Source organism: Pristis pectinata, chromosome 34 (assembly GCF_009764475.1).
Source record: "Pristis pectinata isolate sPriPec2 chromosome 34, sPriPec2.1.pri, whole genome shotgun sequence".
In the NCBI taxonomy this organism is placed as follows: domain Eukaryota; kingdom Metazoa; phylum Chordata; class Chondrichthyes; order Rhinopristiformes; family Pristidae; genus Pristis; species Pristis pectinata.
In genome coordinates this window covers 15,626,508-15,647,869 of record NC_067438.1, presented here as the reverse complement: position 1 = coordinate 15,647,869, position 21,362 = coordinate 15,626,508, and the positions used below count along the sequence as shown (strand labels likewise).

The window sequence follows — 21,362 nt, the reverse complement described above, 5'->3', positions numbered from 1 at the left end:
TGACACTGGGTCAAAGTGCTGGAACTCCCTCCCTAACAGCACTGTGAGGACACCCACACCTCAAGGACTGCAGCGGTTCAAGAGGGCAGCTCACCCCCTCCTTCTCAGGGGCAAGTAGGGGCAGGAAATTAGACGCCGGCTCGGCCTCTGAAGCACACATCCCTTGAATGAGAAAAAAGACATTGTCGTTCTGAGAATCTCATAAAAGAAGATCTAGGAACTTCCACCAAAAGGAGACCATGAAGATTTCTTTTTAAAGTTGTGAAAAGCCAATTGAACAATTTCTAGGCTCACCTTTCTTCAGTTTAATAAACCAATTATCAGACACACCTTTTCCATTTCCTACCGCAGCTAACTTGGACTGCACAGAGGTGCAGCAGTTGGTGCTTATGGCTCCTTGCTCCAGAGACGCGGGTTCAGTCCTGATCTCCGCTGCTCCTGTCTCCTTCTGCACCTCAAACTCATGCTGGTAATTAATTGGCAGCTGTAGTGTTAGGATTAAGGGAAATTAGATTCAAAAGGCAGTTTTTGGGCATGTGCGAGTGAGAATAGGCTGCAGGGCTACAGGGGAGTCAGGACACGGGACCAATGGGATTGCTGCGGCGGTAGCTGGCATGGAGCCGATGGGCTGAACGGCCACGAAGCTGCAGTTCCGCCGCCCACCGGCTCCGGCCGCGGCGCTGCTGGCGGAGGGTGGGGAGAGGCGCATGCGCGGTGCGCCGGTCCGGTCCGGTCCGGGGAGAGGGGACGGTGCTGATGGCCGCGGGGCGGGCGGCCGCCGGGGGGCTGCGGCTCCGGCTCAGTTCGCGGCTGGCGCTGGTGACAGGTGAGGGGGGTCGGGGGGGAGCGGACCGGACCGGACCGCGGGAGGGGTCCGGCGACACGGGACAAGGACAGGCCGGGGGCAAAGGGCGAGTGAGCGGGGAGGGTCTCCCATCACCCGGAGGGGGGCTGAGGGGGGCGGGGCCTGGGGAGGGGCGGGGTCAGGGAGGGGCGGGCCTGGGCAGGGGCGGGGTCTGATGCAGTGGGCGTCGCCGGAGAGGGCGGGGCCTGGGGGAGGGCAAGTGGGAGGAGCCTGTGATTGCCTGGAGAGAAGGTGGGGTCTGGGGCGAGAGTGGGCTAGAGCCAGATAGAGGAGAGGAGGGTATGAGAGGGGGAGGGGTGCAGGGAGGGGCGGTCTGAGAGGGGGAGGGGTGCAGGGAGGGCGGTCTGACAGGGGGAGGGTGCAGGGAGGGCGGTCTAGAGGGGGAGGGGTGCAGGGGGGTGTGAGAGGGGGAGGGGTGCAGGGGTGGTCTGAGAGGGGAGGGTGCAGGGAGGGGCGGTTGAGAGGGGGAAGGTGCAGGGAGGGCGGTCTGAGAGGGGGAAGGGTGCAGGGAGGGGCGGTCTGAGAGGGGGGGGGGGTGCAGGGAGGGGCGGTGAGAGGGGGGGTGCAGGAGGGGCGGTCTGAGAGGGGGGGGTGCAGGGAGGGGCGGTTGAGTGAGAGAGAGGGGAGGGTGCAGGGGGGGTCTGAGAGGGGGAGGGGTGCAGGGAGGGGCGGTCTGAGGGGGAGGGGTGCAGGGAGGGGCGGTCTGAGAGGGGGAGGGGTGCAGGGGGGTCTGAGAGGGGGAGGGGTGCAGGGAGGGCGGTCTGAGAGGGGGAGGGTGCAGGGAGCGGTCTGAGAGGGGGAGGGTGCAGGGAGGGCGGTCTGAGAGGGGGAGGGGTGCAGGGGGGTCTGAGGAGGGGGCGGGGGGAGGGGTGCAGGGAGGGCGGTCTGAGAGGGGTGAGAGGGAGGGGGAGGGGTGCAGGGAGGGGCGGTCTGAGAGGGAGGGTGCAGGGGAGGGGGGGAGGGGGAGGGTGCAGGGGGTGGTAGAGGGGGAGGGGTGCAGGGAGGGGCGGTCTGAGAGGGGGAAGGGTGCAGGGAGGGGCGGTCTGAGAGGGGGAGGGGTGCAGGGGGGGTCTGAGAGGGGGAGGGGTGCAGGGAGGGGCGGTCTGAGAGGGGGAGGGGTGCAGGGGGTGGTCTGAGAGGGGGAGGGGTGCAGGGGGTGGTCTGAGAGGGGAGGGGTGCAGGGAGGGGCGGCGAGGGGGGGGGGTGGGGGGGGGGGGCGGGGGGGTCTGAGTGGGGGAGGGGTGCAGGGAGGGGCGGTCTGACGACGGGGAGGGGTGCAGGGGGTGGTCTGAGAGGGGAAGGGGTGCAGGGAGGGGCGGTCTGAGAGGGGGAGGGGTGTGCAGGGAGGGGCGGTCTGAGAGTGGGGGAGAGGAGTGGGACGAGTGGACTGGGAGACACCCGGGCGGGGAGGAGAGGGCAGGGGAAAGACAGGGGAGACGGTGAAATGGGGCAGAGGGATGAGATTCAAGAGGTAGAAGAAGGAACGAGAGGAGGAAGTGAGAGAGTTGTAGGGCCTAGGTGGGGGGTGGGCCCAGACTAAGTGGTGGGGGGGCAGGTAGGGGTTGATCTCAGACCCCTGACCTCACAAGTGCTAAGAGAAGGGCAGGACCTTGGGGAGGGCGGGACTCAGATCTGGGTGACAGAGGGTGGGACTGGGACCAGGCTCAGTCATGGGGGAGTTGGGGTGAGATAGGGTTTGTGGGGAAGAGAGGGTTGGGACCAGCTCATTATTAGAGGAACGTGGGATAGTTGGTGCGTCTGGGATCCAAGGGGAGGAGCGTGCGGGACTGGGATGGGCGGAGAGTGGTGAGGAGAATCAGAGGGGAACTTGGGTGGGAGGAGGTGGGATTGGGATGCACAGGAAGAGGGTTGGGACTGTGATAGTTGGGATGGGGCTGTGGGGTAAAGGGAAGGTAGTGTGGGATGGGTGGAGGGGAGGCGGGATTGTGACTGGAGAGGAGTGGGCACGACCGAGGGAGGGAGGCAAGGAGATGGAACATGCCAAACCAACTGACACTCCCCTACGTCCTCCCCCACACAGGCTCCTCTGTTCCCTCCCTGCCTACCCCTCTCTCTCCCTCTCTCCCTCTCCCTCTCTCTCCCTCTGTCTCTCTCTTTATCTCTCTCTCTCTCCATCCATCCCATTAATACACACACTCCATCTCCCCCATTGGCACTGCTCTGCTCTGCTCTGTTCCCCCACCTGTGTCCTTCTGAGCTCCTTTTCTATCCTATTTCTGCTCATTCAGGTCTCTCCCTGAGAACAACTGTGTAAACTTCCCCGGTGTTCTGTGGCCTTGGATTTTCATTCAAGGGATATGCGCTTCGTAGGCTGAGCCAGTATTTAGCTGGCCGTCCCTCCTTCCCCTTGGGAAAGTGGCGGTGAGCTGCCTTCCCGAACCACTGCAGTCCTTGAGGTGTTGCTCCATGTTACTTTGGTTGGCACAGTGCCGTTAACTCTGCCGTATGGTATTGTGCAGGCGGTGGGAGTGGGATCGGGCGTGCTGTCTGCCAGCGATTCGCCGATGAGGGAGCTACGGTGGCAGTGGTGGACATCGATGAAGGCTCGGCTAATGAGACTCTGAAGAGCCTGCCTTGCGATCGGCAGCAGCACTCTGTGTTCCGGACCGATGTGACCTCCCCTCAGAGTGTCCACAGTCTTGTGTCTTCAGTGCAGGTGAGACAGCAACTGGCTTCAGGAACCAAACGATCAGTAACTATTCTGAGGTGCCATACAACTAACGTAACTACGAGGTATGACACACGTCTTCTGCAGCTGGGAGTCCGTGTGCAATGTCTTGTAATTTTCCCAGTACTTCTAACCCTTCCATTGTTAGTGAGGCACAGATCTCTTTCATCTTCTGGGGGCTACACCGAAGGATGTACATTTCACCTGTTGTTGAAATGGCTTCCTGCTCCCCCAAGCCCAAACACCAGATGATCAATGTCCCAGCTACAGCCACATCTCTGCCAGGAAGGGCGCTGCCTGCACCTCTTTGGAGGCACTCTACGATATTCAGTTGCTCTGATCCTCTGTTCGCTGGGCTGCCATGTGAGGACACCCATTGGTATTGGTATTGGTTTATTATTGTCACTTGTACCGAGGTACCGTGAAAAACTTGTCTTGCAAACCGATCGTACAGGTCAATTCATGACACAGTGCAGTTACATTGAGTTAGTTCAGAGTGCATTGAGGTAGTACAGGTAAAAACAATAACAGTACAGAGTAAAGTGTCACAGCTACAGAGAAAGTGCAGTGCAATAAGGTGCAAGGTCACAACAAGGTAGATCGTGAGGTCATGAGGTCATAGGTCGTAGTCCATCTCATTGTATAAGGGAACCGTTCAATAGTCTTTTCACAGTGGGGTAGAAGTTGTCCTTAAGTCTGGTGGTACGTGCCCTCAGGCTCCTGTATCTTGTACCCGATGGAAGAGGAGAGAAGAGAGAATGTTCTGGGTGGGTGGGATCTTTGATTATGCCGGCTGCTTCACCAAGACAACGAGAGGTAAAGACAGAGTCCAAAGAGGGGAGGCTGGTGTCCGTGATGCGCTGGGCTGTGTCCACAACTCTCTGCAGTTTCTTGTGGTCCTGGGCAGAGCAGTTGCCGTACCAAGCCGTGATACATCCAGATAGGATGCTTTCTGTGGTGCATCGGTAAAAGTTGGTGAGATTCAAAGGGGACAAACCGAATTTCTTTAGCCTCCCGAGGAAGTAGAGGCACTGGTGAGCTTTCTTGGCCGTGGCGTCCACATGGTTTGTCCAGGACGGGTTGTTGGTGATGTTCACTCCCAGGAACAAGGGGAAGTCCAGCAGCCTTGTAGGAAGGTGTGTGGTGCGGGGAAGGTAGCAGGGAAGAGGAGGAGGAAAGGGAGGCAGAGGCTGGGTGTGTGAGTGGGAGTGTGCTGCCAAGGAAGGTGTTAGCAGAGTGTGGATGGAGGTCCAGGACTGGGGATATGTTTCTCAGTCACTTGGTGTGCAACTGGGCGAGGTAGCTGCCAGTGGTGTCCCCATGGACCTGCTGCCCTTGTCCTTCCTGGCGGTAGAGGTTGTGGGTTTGCGAGCTGCTATCGGAGTGTGAAACAGATTCGAGGTCTCGAAGGACAAGGATTCTGAACACAGTCTTAGAGATAAATGATTTATTTACAAAAGGGTAACGGGAACAACACACACACACACACACACACCCCCCCCCCCCCCCCCCACCCCGAACTGGGTACATACAATCAAGGAAAAATAATACGATACCCACCACCCCTTGACTCAGTGCAGGCATGGCTCTATGCTACCAGGGATACTAATTAAGATGTTCAGTGCACACCTCACCAACGAGCAGGTTCATCCCTTGCAGCAGACACAAAGAGACAGAGTCGAGCACATGTGGCACTCTTTAGTGCTGGAGGGCTGGGGGGTCCAGCCCTGGTAATTTAAATAGGCTAATGGTCAGGTGTGCGCTGATGGGTGGGGCGGGGCCAAACCTTGATTGGCAGTGGTGTGTCTTCCGACCAGGTAGGGCCAGTGCTGTCACGTGACAGCCGCGACCCTCCACAATACAAGGTCCTCCCCAGGTTACGACAGGGTTTTGTTCCTGAGAACTGTCTGTAGCTCAAACAGCTTGCAAGTTGGAAACGTGGCCGCCAGGCAGCGTACTTAAATAAAAACATTGGCTGAATGAGGTCAACGTGTCGTTCAACCAGGACGTTAACTTGACCGTTCAGATGTTGCCGTGAACTTGAGTTCTCACATGGCAGAAGGTGCCAGTAGCTCCGCCGCAGCCAGCAAGTCCATCCGGCGGTCCCCCAAACACTTACCTGTATCCATAGGCTGTTCATGAGTCGGGCGTTCGTAACCTGGGGATGATCGGTGACTGCGGTCTGTGAACGTTGTGTAGCGCAGCCACTGTGGCGGGACTCGATGCTCAGGGTGGTTGCTGGGCTGCCGTTCAAGTGGGCTGCTCGGACCTGGGTGGTGTTCAGCTTCTCAAGTGTCATCGGAGCCGGACTCCTCCAGGCAAGTGGAGCGATTTAGCTGGAGGGAGTGCAGTAAAGGTTCACAAGGATGTTACTGGGACTGGAGGGCCGTAGTCACAGGGCGCGAGCGGACAGGCTGGGACTGTTTCCCTGGAGCGTAGGAGGCTGAGGGGTGACCTCATGCAGGTTTATAAAATCATGAGGGGCATGGGTAAGGTGAATGGTCACAATCCTTTTTCCAGGATAGGGGAGTCTAAAACTAGAAGCCGTAGGTTTAAGGTGAGAGGGGAAAGACTTAAAGGGGACCTGCGAGAGAGCTTTTTCACCCAGAGGGTGGTGGGTGTGTGGAACGAGCTGCCAGAGGAAGTGGTAGAGGGGGGTACAGTTATAATGTTCAAAAGACATTTGGACGGGTACGTGGAAAGGAAAGACGGAGGGATATAGGTACATGGGACTAGCTCAGGAAGGCTAGGATGAATTGGGCTGAATGGCCTGTTTCTGTGCTCTATCACTCTGTGATACTGGGCTATTTTTCCTTTGATCCCCATTGACTTTCAGGGCTCCTTGATGTCACACTTGGTCCATTGCTGCCAAGGGCAGTTAGTCTCATCTGACCTCCAGAGTTTGGCTCTTTGGTGGACACTCGGACCAAGGCTGTGAGGTCTGGAGCGAAGTGGTCCTGGTGAAACCCAGCCTGGGCATCAGCAGGCAGGTTACTGGAGAATAAGTGCCACTTGACACCACTGTTAGCAACAGCTTCCGTCACTTTGCTGATGAATTGAGAGTATGTTGATCGGTCACTAATTAACTAATTATGCTCAGGACATACCTGGGCATTCTCTACGTGGTCGCATGGATACCAGTGATGATCTGTTGGTTCCAGCCCTCCACTAACCGTAATTTCCAGCTCTCTGTCCACTGGTGGTTTGGAAAGAGTTCAGTCTGAAGTTAACCTCTTCTGCTTGTATTTACAGTTGACCACAGTCTTTAATGGTTTGGTCAATTGCCTTCCAATCTTGAAATCATCTGAACAACCCTTAAGATAAAAAGCAAACCTCACTCCTTTAACCTTGCACATACATGGAGTTTGACCACCAGTCTTAATCAAACACTTACTTATGTGCTGAGTTATTCATCCCTGGTTAGCAGCATCACCACTGAGTCAGCACATTGTACTGTGTTCCCAAAATTTATTCCACCCCCCTATACATTTTTAGTGCTAGTGATTGGGGATTAATGTCCAAGTAACTGTCTTCGAAAGAGAACTCTTGGAACATAGCTTTAGGAAAGGTTTAAAGAACCTAGGGCTCAACTAGGAAGTATACTTTCACGTTTGCGGTCTCGTGGAAACCTACAGCAAAAGGCTGTGGGTGGTTGCTGGTCAGTTGAAATGCTTATGGCTGATTGCTGGACCTTTTGTGAGGGGCATCAAGCAATGGGGGGGATGTGCCACTGAATGGTCTTATCACACTGAATGGGAGTTGCAGGATGAATGAGTGGTCAAGTTCATTGTCACGGGCACACGTCCACAGGGTGTAAATGCCGTGTAGATTAGCCTTTTGCAGCAGCAGTATTGTACGTTACAAACATAAATTAACAGGTTCAAGAACAGCTACTTCCCTTCAACCATTTGGTTCTTGAACCAACTGCCAAAACACCTAATCACTACTGTATAGCAACACTATGATCACTTTGCATTAAAATTGACTTTTTAAAATTCTAATTTTGCTCTTTCTTGTAAAACAAAATTGTGCATAATTTGTGTTTAATTTATGTTTTTCTTGTGAATGCTGCTTATCTGATGCTCTGTGATGCTGCTGCAAGTAAGTTTTTCATTGCACCCGTGCACACATGTACTTGTGCAAAGGACAATAAACTTGACTTTGATAAACTTAACATAAGTTATTCATAACTTACACAACAAAAAGAAACATAACGACACCAATGCAAGTTGAGAGAGAGATAAAGTCCAAGGTAGTGTTGGGATTTTTCGGGTCAGTTGAGGAAGGTGACGGCAGTGGGGAAGAAGCTGTTGTTGAACCTTGAGGTGTGGGTCTTCAGGTGGGTATACCTCCTGACTCCATTTTTTTCTGAGTAAGTCCTTTGGGTTTGGGAACCCACTATTCCCATCCTGTCTGACCCACGTGTTGCTCCTGTCTGCTCCACCCAGGTTAATTCTAAATGCCCTCAGGCCACCGGGGGGGGGGGGGGGTGGGCAAGGTTGGCTGCTGAGCTGTCACTGTGTCCTAAATCTCGTTTATCAAAGAGACCTGGAGAGGTGTGGGTAGCTTTGTCATTCTGCCAAGTGACAGTGTAAAGTAGTCCTGGGTATTCAGCTAAAGAAATAAAGCACATTAACATGGTGCTTTGTTAGTAAGACAACCCAGTTAAATGTAATCAAAGGTGTAGTTATGTGCCTAGTTTGACACGGAATCAGGTTTATTATCACTGACGTATGTCATGAAATGTGTTGTTTTGCGGCAGCAGTACAGTGCAAGACGTAAAAATTACTGTGTTACAAAAATAAATAGTGCAAAAGAGGAATAACGAGGTAGTGTTCATGGACCGTTCAGAAATCTGATGGCGGAGGGGAAGAAGCTGTTTCTGAAACATTGAGTGTGGGTCTTCAGGCTCCTGTACCTCCTCCCCGATGGTAGTAACGTGAAGAGGGCATGCCCCAGGTGATGAGGGTCCTTAATGATGGATGCCGCCTTCCTGAGACACCGCCTCTTGAAGATGTCCTCGATGGTGGGGAGGGTTGTGCCTGTGATGGAGCTGGCTGAATCTACAACCCTCTGCAACCTCTTGCGATTCTGTGCATTGGAGCCTCCGTATCAGGTAGAGATGCAACCAGTCAGAATGCTCTCCACTGTACATCTGTAGAAATTTGCAAGAGTCTTTGGTGACACATCAAATCTCTTCAAACTCCCAATGAAGTAGAGCTGCTGGCGTGCCTTCGTGATTGCATCAATGTGTTGTGCCCAGGATAGGTCCTCTGAGATGTTAACGCCCAAGAACTTGAAGCTGCTCGCCCTTTCCACTGCTGACCCCTCAATGAGGACTGGTGTGTGTTCTCCCGACTTCCCCTTCCTGAAGTGCACAATCAATTCCTTGGTCTTGCTGACGTTGGGTGCGAGGTTGTAGTTGCAACACCACTCAACCAGCCGATCTATCTCACTCCTGTACGCCTCCTCATCTGTGGTTCTGCCAACAACACGCTGATCCTAATTGCTGATCCGTAATGTTTGAGTTTGCCTCAAGGTGCTAAACCAGAATCCTGAGGTAACCCTGAAACCGCTGACTAGTTGGAATGTGCCTGGTGCGGTGTAGGGAGGTTCAGTGCAGGGGTTTCACCTGCTGTGGCCTCCTGTGTTGGTGCACTGCTGGGTGGCTCATGCACAGAGAGACGATGCCAAGCTCCTTGGATGTGATGCTGCTGTTTGCAGAGGGCATTAGGTTAAGACTGCCCACTACAGTGCCCTGCAGCCTCCTCTGTGAGTACTAACAAGCATTTTAAGTGCTAGTTAACCCCTTAACAATTCTCTGGGGCCGGTTTCAACACCTTTATCAGGATGGTTTCTGAATATGGGCCAAATTACTGCTTCAGTTCAAGATTCCAGCTCTTTCATTAAATCTGCCAAAAAATCCCTCCCTCCCTCCCACTCCATTGAATGTGACGTAAGCGGGGCTCCGGTCTGTTCACTCAAACAGGGTTATTTGGCTTTGGCCGACAGAATCTAGCTGCCTCACAGCGACAAGGGCCTGGGTTCGATCCTGACCTCAGGCGCTGTCTGTGTGTGGAGTTTGCACGTTCTCCCTGTGACCGGGTGGGTTTCCCCCCGGGTGCTCCGGTTTCCTCCCACGTCCCAAAGGCGTGTGGGTGGGGAGTCAGTTGGTCACTGTGAATTGCCCCCGGTGTGTAGGTGGGTGGTAGAATCTGGGGGAGTTGATGAGAATGTAGGATGAATGTAGGGTGAGTGTACACGGGTTGTTGATGGTTGGTGGGGACTCAGTGGCTGGTGTCCCTGCTGTACCTCTCTGTGACTCTGTGATCTTTATCAGGATGGTGTCTCACAGTGAATGTTGCCCACATTGCTGTTTCTGCTCAAGTCACCAGTTCTCAACGTCAGTCAGGCAGCGCTCTGAACTGTTTGCTCCGGTAAGGTTCCTTGGCTTCAGCTGAAGGTTCACCCGTCACGTACAGCATAGCATTCAGTTGTTTGTCTGAGCCAGCCGCTGCAGTAGGGTGCAGTCTCACCACCGGAACTGCCTGATGCCATGATCGCAAATACTGTTCTGAGTTGTAATAACAACGAGCTGCAATGGAGGAGTTCGCCGTGCTGTGCCTGGAGAAAGCAGGATAGATCTAGAGATACTTCACAATCCCTAGCTGGGGTTGAAAGGTTCCTGCAGTCTTACATTGAGCTGGGTACCTGGGGAGACTTACTGACGACCCATGTGAGGAGAGGCTGCAAGGAAACCTTCCTGATGCAGTGGACATTTGGAGCAGGGTATTGGTATTGTTGACATTACCAATGTCAACAGCTCCTTTGTTGACATTGAGGGAAAGGTTGTTGTCATGACACCATTCCACTAAGCTCTCTATCTCCTTCCTGTACTCCGACTCACCATTGTTTCAGATATGGCCCACTACGGTGGTATCATCTGCAAATTTGTAGATGGAGTTAGAGCAGAATCTGGTCACACAGTCATGAGTGTATAGGGAGTCGAGTAGAGGACTGAGGACGCAGCCTTGTGGGGCACCAGTGTTGAGAATAATCGTGCCGGAGGTATTGCTGCCTATCCTCACTGATTGCTGTCTGTTTGTTAGAAAGTCAAGGATCCAGTTGCAGAGGGAGGTGTTGAGTCCCAGGTCTCGGAGCTTGGTGACAAGTTTGCTTGGGATTATAGTATTGAACTTAGGAAACTGGGCTTACTGGCGATACTGGGCTTACTGGGGGACAGTCAGAGCAGGCGCTGTGTGGGTTTCCTGGAAGGCTGAGCTCATTGTGGGTTGGATCTGTGGGCTGAGCCACTGTCCTTTTGTCTTTCAGGAGAAGTTTTCTCGACCTCCCTGCATCACCGTGAACTGTGCCGGAATCACCATGGATGACCTGCTGCTGAAAATGGAGGCTGAAGCTTTCGACCGAGTGCTGAAGGTTAATTTGATGGTGCGTGGCACTAACTAATGCGGGGATGGAAACCAGACGCTGCTGGGGGAGTTGGAAGGGGGCGGCGGGACGGGAGGGAGCTTGGCACAGATTCTTCTCTCGGATGCAGAGTGTGTGTTGCTGCAATGTTTCCCAAACGAGTCTCCAGGCCCAACTGAGCTGAGTAGAGAGGTCAGAAACTAGTGGAGGCAACGATTTAAGTTAATTGGTACAGGAAGTGGAGGAAAAAAAGATTCCCTGAGGACACCCTCGGTCGTACTGTGGCTGTGCTAAATGGGACGGACTCGCTGGATCAGGCAGCTCAAAACTGGGCATCCAGGAGGCACCATCAGCAGAAGTCTCCAGCAGCACAATGTGTAACCTCATTGCCTGGCATGTCCCCTTGCTCTATCACTGTCCGACCAAGTGACCAGCCCTGGTTCAGTGAGGGTACGGAAGGGCGTGCTGGGGTTTGCAAAGCTGCTGAGGCTGCAGTGATGGTGGGGCCCAGTGGGGGAGTACCGAAGCTGAAGTTCTCGAGACGCGGTAACATGTCTTTTCGCAGAGAGTGGCGAGCCTGGAATTCTCTGTCCCAGAGCTTTGCGCGGGGCCAAATCATCAGACGTATTCAAGGTGGCGGAGAGATTGGATGGTGGGGCAGGTTTGAGGGGCTGAGTGGCCCACCCCCCCCCGCTCCTGTTTTCCGTGTTCTTGTAACTGTGGTCAGCCGTAAGGGCTGAGCGGAGGATCTGTCTCAGTTTATTCCTGAGATCCCCACCAGAATCAGGTTAGCGCTGTCCTTATATGACATGAAACTTGTTCGGCAGCAGCAGTAGACGTAAAAAAACTATAAAATTACAACATAAATAGTGGAAGAGGAAACGAACAATGAGGTAGTGTTCATGGACTGTTCAGAAATCTGATAACAGAGGGAAAGGCGCTGCTCCTGAATCCACTGCAAAAACCAATTCAAGTCACTGCACATGATCTCAGGGCATGGCTGAGAGCAGCGTGTGCAGCAGAGGCTGTGGGCCCAGACATCCTGGCTGTGCGACTGAAGATCTGTGCTCCAGAACCAGCTGCATCTTCAGTTCCGTTACTATACCCAGCACCGCCAGCTACCTGACAACGTGCAGAATTATCTGAGAAACACCGTGATGCTGGAGGGACTCAGCAGGCCAGGCAGCATCCGTGGAGAGAAGCAGGCGGTCAGCGTTTCGGGTCAGGACCCTTCTTCAGGACACTGTCTGCTTTTCTCCACGGATGCTGCCCGGCCTGCTGAGTTCCTCCGGCATCATTGTGTTTTTCATGTAGATTCCAGCATCTGCAGTCCTTTGTTTCTGCAGAATTACCTGGATATAAGATTTAAGATAAGACATCTTTATTAGTCATGTGTACATCGAAACACACAGTGAAATGCATCCTTTGTGTATAATGTTCTGGGGGCAGCCCGCAAGTGTCGCCACGCTTCCGGTGCCAACACAGCATGCCCACAACTTCCTAACCCATATGTATTTGGAATGTGGGAGGAAATCGGAGCACCTGGAGGAAACCCACGCAGACACACAGGGAGAACGTACAAACTCCTTACAGACAGCGGCTGGAATTGAACCCGGGTCGCTGGCGCTGTAAAGCATTACACTAACCGCTACACTACCGTGGCTGCCACAGTAGCACCTCAGAAAGAAGGACAAACCAATCCAGATAACCTGCTGCCCATTCTACCCTTAATCGTTAGCAATAATGGTGGGAAGGAATCATTGACAGTGTTGTCCAGTAGCACTTACCAATAATCTGCTCACTGATGCCCAATTTGGGTTTCACGTGGACCTGCTGCTGTGTAAGATTTTCATTGCACCTGTGCAGACGGGCACTTGTGCAGATGACAATAACCTCGACTTTGACTTTGATCTTTTGGGTCCTCACAGCCTGGGTCCAAACATTGGACCACAGAGGTGAGATCAGAGTGGCTGCCTTTGACATCAGGGCAGTATTTGCCCGAGTGTGGCATCAACTGATGTTGATGGATGTCGCTCCAGTGGTTGGCACCAAAGGAAGATGGCTGTGCTTGTTGGAGGTCCATCACCCCAGCCTGAGGATATCACCGAAGTCCCTCAGGGCCCAGCCATCTCCAGTGGCTTCGTCAGTGACCTTCCTTCCATCGTGGGGTCAGTGTGGGGATGCTTGCTAATGATTGCACAATGTTTGCTTCCATTTGTAACTCTTCGGCAAGTGAAGCAGCCAAGCTTGCCTGCAGCAAGGCCTGGATGACATTCAGACACGGGCAATTAATGTACATGTCATGTGAATACCAGGCAATGACCTTCTCCAATACCAGGTCTGCAGAGGCTGGAGATAAAAACACAAAATGCTGGAATAACGTCTGTGGAGAGAGATTTCGGCTGGATAACGCCTCATCAAAACCCGAAACAATAACTCTCTTTCTCTCTCCACATGAGTGGCCTGACCTGAAAAGTTTTTCTTGCATTCTCTACATTTATTATATCAGGGGTGGACTGGAATACTCGCCACTTGCCTGGACGAGCGCAGCTCCTGAGAAAACTTACGAAGCTTGACGCCGTCCAGGACAGGACAGGACAGGACAGCCCATGAGCGGCACCTCCATCCTCCGCCCGAAACATTCTTTCCCTTCTGCTCCACCACACAGTGGCTGCATCCCGGCTCCGGACGGCAACTGCTCTGCCCGGGACCGCAAGAAACTGCAGAGAGTTGTGGACACAGCCCAGCGCGTCATGGACACCAGCCTCCATGGACTCTGTCTATACCTCTCGCTGCCTTGGTGAAGCAGCCGGCATAATCAAAGACCCCACCCACCGGGTCATTCTCTCTTCTCTCCTCTTCCATCGGGTAGAAGATACAGGAGCCTGAGGGCACGTACCACCAGGCTCAAGGACAGCTTCTACCCCACTGTGATAAGACTATTGAATGGTTCCCTTATACAATGAGATGGACTCTGGCCTCACGATCTACCTTGTTGTGACCTTGCACCTTATTGCACTGCACTTTCTCTGTGGTTGTGACACTTTACTCTGTACTGTTATTGTTTTTACCTGTACTACATCAATGCACTCTGTACTAACTCAATGTATCTGCACTGTGTAATGAATTGACCTGTACGATCGGTTTGCAAGACCAATTTTTCACTGTACCTCGGTACAAGTGACAATAATAAACCAATACCAATGTGCTGCAGTTACTCACCCAGGCTACTCCGACATCGCCTTCCAAACCCGTGACATCTACCACCAAGAAGGACAACGACTTCTGACTCCTGGGTACACCAGCATCTCCATGTTCCCCTCCAACTCGTATGCTGCCCTGGCTTGCAAATACAGCACCGTTCCTTCATTTTCTCCCAGCGTCGCAGTGGGAATACCTTTACTGGGAGGACGATAGAAGCCCAACATCTTCGGCTGATGAGGGATGGGCAAATAAATGCTGGGCTTGCCTGTGATCCCAGTAAATAACATACAAATGGGCTGTGAAGTTAATCAGGCGTGATGCAAGGCTAAGTCTGGGAGAGCTTCAGGAAGCAGTGATGAATGACCAATAGTTGGTAAAGAGTAAGAAGACAGAATATGCTGGAAAATAATATAATTAAGTATTTTAAGAACTTCAACAACTTTCTAAAAAGGGAGGGTGTAACGAAAATAGATCTGAGCCCCTCATAATTTAAGAAAGAATTTATAATGGGGAATAACTAAATGGCTGAGATGTGAAATATTCTGTGCGTCCGCACTGCAGCATACCCAATAAATGGAGCAGCAAATACGGGGAAGCAAGGTCTAATGATAACGAGGAGCAAAGCGATTAAAGAGAAAATACTGCAGACATTAAGGAGATGAACTTGACGGCCTCTGGAGTTCTAAAAGGTGCCTACACCGATTTGAGTGCATTAGTGATGATCCTCCAACATTTCCTAGATTGTGGATAGCTCCATCATACTAGAAGTTGTCAGACCGCTGGAGGAATTCAGTGGGTCCTCCAGCAGACTGTTTGTCGCTCCAGATTCCAGCATCTGCAGTCTCTTGTGTCTCCAGATAATGGAACAGCTTTATTCAAGAAAGAAAGGAGAGAAATAGACCGATTAGCCTGATATCAGTTGTTGATAAAATGCTGTAATCTGGTCAAGGATGCAATAACAAGGAACTCATAAAGTTATAATCTGGTTAGGCAGTGTCAATGTGGTTTTATGAAATGGAAGTCATGAATGTTACAGCACAGTTCAGGCCCTTCGTCCCACAATGTTGTGCTGACATTTTATCCTGCTCTAAGATATATCTAACCTTTCCCTCCCACATAGCCCTCCATTTCTCTATCATTCATGTGGCTATCTAAGCAGCTCTTAAACGTCCCTGATGTATCTGCCCCCACAACCTCTGCCGGCAGTGCGTTCCACGCACCCACCACTCTCTGTGTAAAAAAACTTACCTCTGACATCCCACTTACACCTTCCTCCAATCACCTTAAAATTATGCCCCCTCGTGTTAGCCATTGTCGCCCTGGGAAAAAGTCTCTGACTGTCCACTCGATCTATGCCTCTTATCATCTTGTACACTTCTATCAAGTCACCTCTCATCCTCCTCCTCTCCAAAGAGAAAAGCCCCAGCTCGCTCAGCCTATCCTCAGAAGACATGCTCTCCAATCCAGGCAGCATCATGTTTGACAAGAATGTCAGATTTTCTTTTTAACTAGTTGGTGTAGATCTGTACAAGATCAAATGTTCAGAATTTATGTTAATGACTGACGTGGAAGGAAAGACTAGAATGTATGAACGTAAAAACAACAGAAATTGAAGCAGGAGTAGGCCAATCAGCCCTTTGTGCTAGCTCCCCCATTCAATGTTTTTGACATCTTTTACCTCAGTGCCACTTGCTGTACTAACACCATACCCTTCGGTTCCCTAAATATCCAAAAGCCCATCAATCTGTCTCAGAGATTGAACCTTCTTGGAGAGAGAATTCCAAAGATTCAGTTCTCCATGGATGAAATAAATTCTTCTCATCTCAGTCCCGAATGGCTGTCCCCTTATGTTGAGACTGTGAATCCTGGTTCAGGACACCTCAGATATGGGGAAACATCATTCCTGCATCTACCTGAAGAATTCTGATCCCTTTTCAATGAGATGCCCTCTTGTTATGGAGAGTACAGGCCCAGTCTGTTTAATCTCTCCTCGTAAGGCAAACACCCCACCTCAGGAATCAGTCTGGTGAACCTTTGCTGTCATCTCTCTATTACAACGATATTTTTACTTGGCTCGGGAGACAGACCTGTAAGTTATGTTCCAGCTGCAGTCTTATCAGGGCAGTCTATGATTGTAGTAAAATATTCTTATGTCGAAGAAACTGCAATGCTCGAAATCTGACACAAAAACAGAATCAGGTTTATTATCACTGACATATGTTGTGAAATTTGTTATTTTGCGGCAGCAGTACAGTGCAAATCATAAAGATGTAAAATTTGGTATAAGCTACAAAAATAAATAAATGGTGCAAAAGAGGAATAACGAGGTAGTGTTCATGGACCGTTCAGAAATCTGATGGCGGAGGGAAAGAAGCTGTTCCTGAATCCTTGAATGTGGGTCTTTGGGCTCCTGTACCTCCTCCCCGATGGCAGTAACGAGAAGAGGGCATGTCCCGGGTGGTGAGGGTCCTTAGTGATGGCTGCTGCCTTCTTGAGGCATCGCCTCTTGAAGATGCTGGAAACACTCAGCAGGTCTTTAGCCTGGGGCGTTAGCTCTGCGCCTCTCTCCACAGACGCTGCTGAATGTTTCCTGCATCTTCTGTTCTCATTTCACCATCAGTCTTGTACTCAAATCCCCTTGCAATCAAGTCTATTCGTCTTCCTGATTGCTTGCCCTACCTGTACGTTAACCTTAACACATCGTCCAGCACTGGTAGTGCTTTGTGTTCCTGCTTAACCCCCTCCAGCAGCTGGCTTCCATCTTCAAACTCCCCTCCCCACACCTCGCTCTCTGTTGTTTTTCGTTTTTCCTTTTTCCTCTTTCCTCTCTCTCTCTCTTTCTCTCTCTCTCCCTCTCTCTCTCTGCCTCCATCTCTCACTCACCTGCCACAGTCTTCCAGCTCCCCTCCCCTACCTGCCTGTCACCTTACACCCGTCCTCAGTCCACCAATCACCTCAGACTCCTTTCTCGCCACTCCCCTTCCCCTCTGTATACCGGCCATCTCCCCTCTCCACTCTCAGTCCTGATGCAGGGTCTTGACCCGAGACGTCGACAGTTCCTTTCCTCCCACAGATGCTGCTCGAGCCGCTGAGTTCCCCCAGCACATCATGCGTTGCTGCAGACTGCAGCGTCTGGACTCTTCTGTCTCTATTAAACTTCAATGATTTGTGTGCATGAACTCCCAGATTCTCTGAACACTAATGTTTTAGCTTTAAAAAACACTCTGCGTTTCTATTTTTTCCACAAAGGACCTCACTTTGATCCACAGTTCTACCTGCTGTAGCCTCACTGGATCACGTAGCCCCTCCTGCTCTCCAGACATGCTCCTGCTACCCAACTTTGTATCACCAACAGAGTGAGATATGTCCCACCTGGTTCCCCCCAATTCCATGGACTGTGAGCAGCTGGGGCCCCAGCACCAACCCCTGCAGCATTCCCCCAGTCACAGCCTCCCAACCTGTAAAGGAGCCACCTATTCCTGTCTGTTGGCTGCCTGTTAACCAAATGTCAGTCCTCGATCCAGGCCATCTCCAAACCCTTTCTCATCTGCTCTTAATTTTGTTTCATAAATTTTTCTGCGGCACCTTGCAGAAAGGCATAACATTCAGTGGTCCCCGCCCTTCCCCCATCTATTCTCTAATTTCAGATAACTTCAAATTCATAAATTGGTGCTAACTTTGCCAATTTCATTATTCTCTAAGTGGCCATAAAATAGATCCAAGCATTTCCCATAACCGTTGATGTCAGGTTAACTGCTCTGTAGTCCCCTGACTTTCTTCACCTTTTTGAAGTAGTGGGTTACTTGCGCTACCCTATAATCTGTGGAATTATGAAAGGCGGGACGGTTAGCTCAGCTGGTCAAAGCATGGTGGTAATAACGCCAAAGTCGTGGGTTCAATCCCCACACTGTCCAAGCGTGTGCTTTAGCCATCCTCTTTGGCATCCTCTTTGGCAGGCGCGGTAGTGTAGTGGTTAGCGTAACGCTTTACAGCGCCAGTGACCCGGGTTCAATTCCCGCTGCTGTCTGTAAGGAGTTTGTACGTTCTCCCCGTGTCTGCGTGGGTTTCCTCCGGGTGCTCTGGTTTCCTCCCACATTCCAAAGACGTACGGGTTAGGAAGTTGTGGGCGTGCTATGTCGGTGCCAGAAGTGTGGCGACACTTGCGGGCTGCCCCCAGAACACTCTACGCAAAAGATGTATTTCACTGTGTGTTTTGATGTACATGTGACTAATAAAAGATACCTTATCTTATCTTACGCAAGTGCAGCTTGATGCCTGGCTGCTGCAAGCAGTTTGTGACCAGTTGTTGCTGGATCTTCACGCTGGCACTGACTTTAGGGCAGGCCTGGTAGTGTAGCGGCTCGCGTAACACTACTACAGCACCAGCGACCTGGGTTCAAATCCGGCCGCTGTCTGTAAGGAGTTTGTACATTCTCCCTGTGTCTGCGTGGGTTTCCTCCAGGTGCTCCGGTTTCCTCCCACATGCCAAAGATGTACGGGTTAGGAAGTTGTGGGCATGCTATGTTGGTGCGGGAAGCGTGGCGACACTTGCCGGCTGCCCCCAGAACACTCTATTGCAAAAGATGCATTTCACTGTGTGTTTTGCTGTACATGTGACTAATAAAGAAATCTTTTCTTAAGATGATAACCGAGCCTTCACTGCCTCCATCGTCACTCCCTTCAAAACCTTTTTTTTTATCTACAGCGTGGTAACAGGCCCTTCTGGCCCGAGTCCACCCCTCCCACTTTAAACCCAAATTGACCTACCCGTACGTCTTTTAGAATGTGGGAGGAAACTGGAGCACCCGGAGGAAACCCACGCAGGCACGGGGAGAACGTACAAACTCCTTACAGACAACGATGGGAATCGAACCCCGATCGCTGGCGCTGTAATAGCATTGCGCTAACCGCTGCGCTACCGTGCTGCCCTTGGCATGCAAGTCATTGTGTCTTGGAGATTATTAATTTCTTCAATACTTTTCCTAATGAATCCTAATTATATTCTGCTCCTTAGAGCATAGAACATAACAGCATAGTACAGGCCCTTCGGCCCACAATGTTGTGCCGACATTTTATCCTGCTCTAATATCTACCTAACCCTTCCCTCCCACATAGCCCTCCATTTCTCTGCCTATTCATGTGCCTATCTAAGAGTCTCTTAAATGTCCCTAATGTATCTGCCCCCACAACCTCTGCCGGCAGTGCGTTCCACGCACCCACCACTCTCTGTGTAAAAAAAACTTACCTCTGACATCCCCCTTATACCTTCCTCCAATCACCTTAAAATGATGCCCCCTCATGTGAGCCATTTTCACCCTGGGAAAAAGTCTCTGACTTGATGATACAAGATGATAAGAGGCAGTTGATCTATGCCTCTTATCATCTTGTACACCTCTGTCAAGTCACCTCTCATCCTTTCCAACGAAAAAGGCCCTAGCTCACTCAACCTTGTTCACTCTGGATTGTTGATCTGCACCATCTCTGGAAGAATTGTGCTTTGCTTGAAAACGGACACAGAATATTTGTATTTGTTTAACTTTCAGTAATTTCTGGATTTCCCAATGCAGGTTCTGCGGCCTGCTCTGTAAAGTTCTCACATTATCTTTTACCGATCTTTTCTACTTACAGAGACACCTGTCTGTTTATATGTTTCCCATCAAATTACTCATATTGTACTTTCAGTTTTATCAATGTCTTCCTTCGCTAAATTCTGAAAATTTTCCAGTCCTAAAGCTCCGCTCTCTTCTAGAAGCCCTTTCCTTTGATCTGCTACCTTTTTCTGTGGGCCACAGCTGCACCGTTTCTCTGATTGGGTCTCGTGCCTTGGAGCTTCAGAGCCCCCTCCCGTATAGGATGATGCAGCGAGTAGATCCACTGCCTTGGAGCTTCAGTGACCTCAGCTTCTGGCCGTGTGGAGCTTGCACCCTCTCCCTGTGACTGTGTGTGTTTTCCCTGGGTGCTCCGGTTTGCTCCCACATCCCAAAGCCGTGCAGGTTGGTCGGTGAATCAGCTGCTGTAGAGTGCCCCTGGTGTGTAGGTGAATGGTAGAATCTGGGGCGAGTTGACGGGAATGTGGGGAGTACAAGGGATTAGGGTAGGATTAGTGTAGGATAGGTGGTTGATGGTCCTTCCTCCCAGGTCATTCTCTCTTCTCCCCTCTCCCATCAGGCAGAAGATACAAGAACCTGAGGGCACATACCACCAGGCTCAAGGACAGCTTCTACCCCACTCTGATAACACTATTGAACGGTTCCCTTATACGATGAAATGGACTCTTGACCTCACGATTTACCTTGTTTGACCTTGCACCTTATGACTACCTGCAATGCACTTCCCTGTAGCTGTGACACTTTACTTTATATTCTGTTATTGTTTTTACCCTGTACTACCTCAATGCACTGTGTAATGAATTGATCTGCACGAACAGTATGCAAGACAAGTTTTTCACTGTACCTTGGTACAAGTGACAATAATAAACCAATTCCAATACAGACTTGGTGGGCTAAAGGGTCTGTTTCTGTGCTGTATCTCCATGACTCCCTGACTCCAAAACCCTCCCCACATTCCCATTAATTCCCCCTGGATTCTATGCCTCACGTACACACGAGGAACAATTCACAGCGGCCAGTTAGCCCACCGACCCGCAAGTCTTTGGCATGTGAGGGGAAACCAGAGCACCTGGAAGAAGCCCATGCAGTCACAGGGAGAGTGTGCAAACTCCACACACGGACAGCGCCGGAGGTCGGGATCGGCTCCGGGTCTCTGGTGTGGTGAGACAGCGGATCCACCGGCGGCACCACTCTGCTGCCCTGAACTGGAGGAGGCTCAGGATCAGTGTGACATTGATTACTGGGTGGAGCCTGACGAGCTGCATGGATTCCTCCTGCTTGTGTTAAAGTGTCATACAGCAGGGAACCAGGCCCTTCGGCCCATCCTGTCCATGCCAGCTGTCAAGTACCCATCCCATTTAAGATTATCTTTATTGGTCATATGTACATCGAAACACACAGTGAAATACATCTTTTGGGTAGAGTGTTCTGGGGGCAGCCTGCAAGTGTCGCCACGCTTCTGGTGCCAACATAGCATGCCCACAACTTCCTAACCCGTATGTCTTTGGAATGTGGGAGGAAACCGGAGCACCCGGAGGAAACCCACGCAGATACGGGGAGAACGTCC

The 21,362-nt window shown here is 51.5% G+C and overlaps 1 protein-coding gene and 1 non-coding gene across 3 annotated transcripts in view; both read left to right on the top strand.

Annotated features, from left to right (window-relative positions):
• The first annotated feature begins 721 nt into the window (after positions 1-721).
• The window catches only part of hsd17b8 (hydroxysteroid (17-beta) dehydrogenase 8), a 43,625-nt gene continuing 22,984 nt past the window's right edge, over positions 722-21,362 (top strand). For both annotated transcript variants that reach the window (XM_052043816.1, XM_052043815.1), the window contains exons 1-3: positions 722-826; positions 3,346-3,542; positions 10,887-11,003. In XM_052043816.1, coding sequence (XP_051899776.1) covers positions 757-826; positions 3,346-3,542; positions 10,887-11,003 — 384 coding nt within the window. In that variant the 5' untranslated portion in view covers positions 722-756. The remainder of the gene's footprint in view (positions 827-3,345; positions 3,543-10,886; positions 11,004-21,362) is intronic.
• Positions 18,027-18,100, top strand: trnai-aau (transfer RNA isoleucine (anticodon AAU)). Its single transcript has one exon. It is a non-coding gene; the product is annotated as a tRNA-Ile (tRNA).